The 5,421-nt window shown below is 33.3% G+C and overlaps 2 protein-coding genes across 6 annotated transcripts in view; both read left to right on the forward strand.

Moving 5' to 3' along the window:
* The window catches only part of LOC106879981 (uncharacterized), a 263,310-nt gene that overhangs the window by 65,076 nt on the left and 192,813 nt on the right, over window positions 1-5,421 (forward strand). The gene's annotated exons all lie outside the window — the stretch shown is intronic.
* LOC106874547 (uncharacterized) overlaps window positions 3,458-5,421 on the forward strand; it is a 30,214-nt gene continuing 28,250 nt past the window's right edge. Inside the window, exons 1-2 of the mRNA XM_014922319.2 lie at window positions 3,458-3,757; window positions 4,474-4,515. Coding sequence (XP_014777805.2) covers window positions 3,592-3,757; window positions 4,474-4,515 — 208 coding nt within the window. The 5' untranslated portion in view covers window positions 3,458-3,591. The remainder of the gene's footprint in view (window positions 3,758-4,473; window positions 4,516-5,421) is intronic.

Here is a 5,421-nt window from a genome sequence, read left to right on the forward strand (position 1 = left end):
GTGTGTGTGTGTGTGTGTGTGTGTGTGTGTGTGTGTGGGTTTGTTTACATGTTCATGTATATCCTTATGAATGTTACATTTACACTTCTCTGAAGATTGCAAATTAAAAGAAGCGATCTTACCATTTCTCCAATGAACAAGATATTCAGGCAAGAGTAAATCTGTAGAGATACTATAAGTTATATTCACTTAGTGAGTTTACATGTGCAAGGAATGAATTATGATGTTGTCATTGTTGTCATTGTTAGATGCAGTAAGAGCTGGTAGCAGCAATATTGGCAATGATGAATGTCATTGTGTTGTAATGCAGGGAAAGTGAGCAAATAGCTTCCTGGTGCAAATGCAAACTAGACTCTCTAAGCAGAGAAAAACTGATCTATTTAAGGAAATTGCTAGGCTCCACAGATGTAAAAGATTTTTTTAACCAAGAGAACACGTGATCCATTGAGCACATTTGTAATTGTTTAGGGGACAAATTGCACCAAAAGCTAACTTAGCAGAACAAATGGTTGAAACATGATATTTATAGCTAAGTGTTCTCTGCAACATCCAAACAACAACTATAAATAAATAAAAGGAAGAGAGAATAGTTTGTCATTTATGCTTTTGTCAATCTATTCTGCTACAGAACTCCCCTACCAGAACATTTCTGGGACACAAATGTGTGATAAAAGGAAAGAATTCCTAGCAAAAATGGGAAGACAAAAGTGTTGAACATGCTAGTACAGTTATTAGACTGCATGCAGAATTATGCAGAGCAAGAAAAATACAGCATCTTACAATAAAATAAAATGTGTGAAACTTCAAACAAGGTATTGAAAAGAATGTAGGAAATTGGCATATAAATAGCAAGGCATAGAAATGTATGCTTTGAACACAAAATAAACATCACCTGAAAATGCATATGTATGATTACAAAAAACTGGCGGTCATAGAAATGTTTTTAAATATATAAAGTTTTGCATGGTTTTGAAGTGCTTTGTTGAATGGACTGGCTTGCTTGGTTGAGAAGTGAGATTCCTAAGATCAGGAAACTTATTTAGGAGAGCTTGATACGAATCGCCTGCGGCAGCAATAAGATTCGATGGGCTAATACTTGGAGTCAGCAAGTCTTAACCAGTAACAGATAAAGCGGTGGAGCTATCCTACAAGCATCATTTTCAGACATCTACCATGAAGGAAAAATAATGAAAGAAATCTGCACCCAAAATTGGAAATAGAATGTCAGCAATGACAAAAATCCACTTGAAGTCCCATCTAAGCACCAAATCTAAGACAGAGATATCTGGCCATACATTTTTATAGGTGAATGATTCACCACTTGTAGCATGACATCTGTAAGGAACTTTACCGGCCAAATGCTGCATGATGCGCCAGTGTCTACCATAAAGAATTTTCAAGAATTAAAGTCCGCCACAAAAAATTGCATGGTTTTGAACTTGGGAAGAGGAACCTGCTGCCATGCTCAAAGCTTCCTCCACAAGTTTTCCAGATGTGGGATAAAACAAAGAGAAACACATTTCCATACATTCTTATCAAAAGGGGCATGATACCAACAATATGTCAAGGCAGAAGGAGAAAACAATCAGAGTCTTGGAGATGGGGAATGACTGGAGTACTAGCAACATGAAGAATGTTGCAAAGAGCACAACTTTTTAACTTCTTTTGTAAGTTTTAATATCATATGCAGCATCACTGCTTGGTCTGAATGACTGATGGCTGAAGGAGAAGAAGAAAACAGAGGCAAACTCGAAGCAATGACTTTATGTTCAACAGGAGAGCTGTCTAAAAATTCCATTATTTTATCTGCACTTGTTACCAGCTGGTCCCTGGAACTGATCTCTAACATAGGTGCTAAAATCGATTGAACGTTCCTTGGGAGACAAGAGAAGAAGAGTTGTTTGACCACAGAACTGTCCTCTGGTGAAACGTCTGTTAATTCACGAATTCTATGCAAAAATTCAGTAGACCATCTGTTGTCTAAATGCTCATCATTTAAAAAGATTTTGAAATGACACTCAGCAGATAAAGTCATTCTTCTAAGAATTTTCTGTTTGATTGACAAATATGTAACATCACCAGTGGGTATCTGTAATTAAGTTCTGGATGTGTACAGAGAGTGCTGATGGAATCGCCCTGAGCAAAATATGTAGTTGCTGCTGTATCAACTGGATGTTCGATGCATGGAAATGCTATTTCACCTGAGTTAACCATAATTTAGCATTGCCATTAAAAACTGGTATGGTTGATGGATTCATACTGCTGGAAATTTGTAGCAAAAACGATAGTTAACATAAGAAAGAAAGCAAATTCGGGCACCAAACTGGTAGAGATGGCACACTGTGTTAAAATAAATGGTTGGTATTCAGAAATTCTTGGGCAAAGAGATACCAACAAGCCATTAGTTGTACAAGCTGCTTAAACATAAGAAAAGCTGGGTATAGTCAAAATTCCCTTTGTTTGAGACAAAGGTGTGAAGAAAATATTTCTACTCCAAAGTATAAGTTAAACACCGTATCTCCTGGAAAAATTCAAAAGCAGAAAATTCTTCAGATGAAAGCAGAAAGTTCTTGAGATGGAGTCACCAATTTTTAGTGAGAAGACCAACTGATAGTCTGGAAACCTGCTAAAATAAACATTAAAAATCAAAAGGAGAAAATAAACAGCTTTGCAAGTTTAACTCAGTGTTTATTGAACAAGACAGGTGCAAAATTTAAGAAGTGACTTGTTAGAATATACATATCTGTGAGGGGACAATAAACAAGAATAGCAAAAATCTACAATACCAATAGGACTGGTAATACATACATTACAAGTGTTCTGTGAAGAGAAAATAAGGTTGCTGCATAATTCGATGTGAATGTGAAACGATATTAAACATCGTATAAGGTAAATGAAGGATTCTGTAGGAACGCTATAAGTCATTCACTTAGTGAATGACTTATAGCACAAGGAATGAATTATGATGTCATTATTGGAGTTAGATGCAGCAAGAGCAGGTAGCAGTGATATCAGCAGTGATGAATTTCATTTTGTCATAATGTGGAGAATGTGAGCAAATAGCTTCCTGGTGCAAATGCAAGCTAGACTCTCTAAGCAGAGAAAAACTGATCTATTTAAGGAAATTGCTAGGTTACACAGATGTGAAAGGATTTTTTGTCAAGAGAACATGTGATCCATTGAGCGCATCTGATTGGTTTACTGGGTATTTTGGCATAATTGTTTAGGAGACAAATTGCACTTAAAAACTAACTAATCAGAACAAAAGGTTAAAACATGATCTTTATAGTTAAGTGTTCTCTGCTACGTCCAAACAACGACTATAAATAAAAAGAAGAGAGAATAGGAAGAGAGAAAAGGAAGAGAAAAGAGAGAAAAGTTTGTCATTTATGCTTTTCAATCCATTCTACTACACATCAATGAGAGGATGAAGAACTTACACTGTACATGCAGTTTGGTTGGAATATTTTTTGTTTCTGAATACATGTGTATATATATGTAATTTACTGAGTGAAATATACAGAGTAAAAGGCAGACAGTTTTCAGTCAAACTGTCCAACCCATGCCAACATGGAAAGTGGTCATTAAATTATGATGACACCATGTATTTTATTATATTTTTACCTTCTTTCTGTGCAATATTTAAAACATCCTTTGCAAACAATAAATATGCCCATTTCAATTCAATTTCTTGAAGCTGAGGAAAAGCAGTACACTGAAATTAGTGAGCACGAATATGAATGTACAAAACACCGAGGTAAGTATAATCAATGTACATAGTACATAGCATGATCTTAGAAATGATTTTAAAGAGAAACAGAGAGCTAACCATAATGAAATGTATCATTCTCTTTTTGTGTTAGAGTCTATCTCATTAGCATTTATTATGGTAGTATCAGCACAATATTAACATAATTTAAATGCTATTTATAGCCATATTTAAAATTTTTTAAAAAATTTCTTAAATATATGGATGGTGCTCTTATGTTAATGATTCACAGAAACCTGAGCAATCCATTCTAAAATTACATTCATTAGAGCAAGAGTTAGCAAATATGAAATATACAATTTTTTTTTGTTGCTATTTTCTGTGCAACTTCAAAATATTTAAGACACCCTCACTAAATAATAAATATACCCGTTTTTTTATTCAACTTCTCTATGCTGTAAAAGAGCAACATGCTAAGTTCATGAGCCTAAATATTTATATATAAAAGAATCAGTAAGAATAATCAATAATGTTAGTACACAGCATGATTTCAGAAATGATCTTAAAGAAAAACAGAAAGCTAACAATCATGAAATGTCTACTCCCTCTTTGTCTGTTAATGTATGTGTACATACAAGTATATGTGTATGAGTGTGTTAGAGTCTATCTCATTAATGTTTATTATGGTAGTCTCAGCACAGTACTAACATAATTCAATTGTTATTTATACCCATGTTTATAATTCTTGTTTTAATTTCTGAAAGATGTGGATGTTGATTATGTTAATGCTTCAAGGAAACCTGATGGTAAGTATATAAGCAACTCATTAATAAAATTACATTTATTAGAGCAAAAGTTAGTAAATATCTTGGTTCATTCTTTCTTTGTGTAGCATATATACATATATATATATATATATATATATATATATATATATATGTATACAAAATTAAGAGGAATGACCACTAAAGTGGACACCTAATATGCTAAACATAGACGTCAAATCGCCATTACCAAGAAGAGTATGTTCTCAAGAAAAATCTCAGCAAAACGCCAAAATGTAAAAATGAGCAAGACAAATGAAAATATACGAAATAAAAAACGATTACCTACATACCATGGTTTCACTTGTTAATATTTACATATGTAAATATCTGCAAGATCATCAGTGTAGTTTTTAAATAAAGATGTTCTCTAACCGGTAAATTAGCTGCTGAGATTTATTAACTGCAGAGTTATTTCTGGCCTCAGCATGCCAAAGTAAAGACATTTGAAAAATACACCCAAATATAATTTGTAGAACTTTATACATGCTCTATTTCAGTTGAGTGTTCTGTATCTAGTCCTGGAAATTGTGTTTTGTAAGCAACAGACTACGCTGATGATCTTGCAGATATTTACATACGTAAATATTAACAAGTGAAACCATGGTACGTAGGTAATCGTTTTTTTATTTCATATATTATCATTTGTCTTGCTCATTTTTACATTTTGGCGTTTTGCTGAGATTTTTCTTGAGAACACACCCTTCGTGGTAATGGCGATTTGACGTCTATGTTTAGCATATTAGGTATCCACTTTAGTAGTCATTCCTCTTAATTTTGTATGTAATATAATTTTTAATCTTCAGATTTTTTAAATATGCTAAGCCATTGATTTTAATTGATTGTTATCAATTTCTACCCTTATTATTTAATTTATATATATATATA

The sequence above is a fragment of the Octopus bimaculoides genome, chromosome 5 (genome assembly GCF_001194135.2).
Source record: "Octopus bimaculoides isolate UCB-OBI-ISO-001 chromosome 5, ASM119413v2, whole genome shotgun sequence".
Lineage (NCBI taxonomy): Eukaryota > Metazoa > Mollusca > Cephalopoda > Octopoda > Octopodidae > Octopus > Octopus bimaculoides.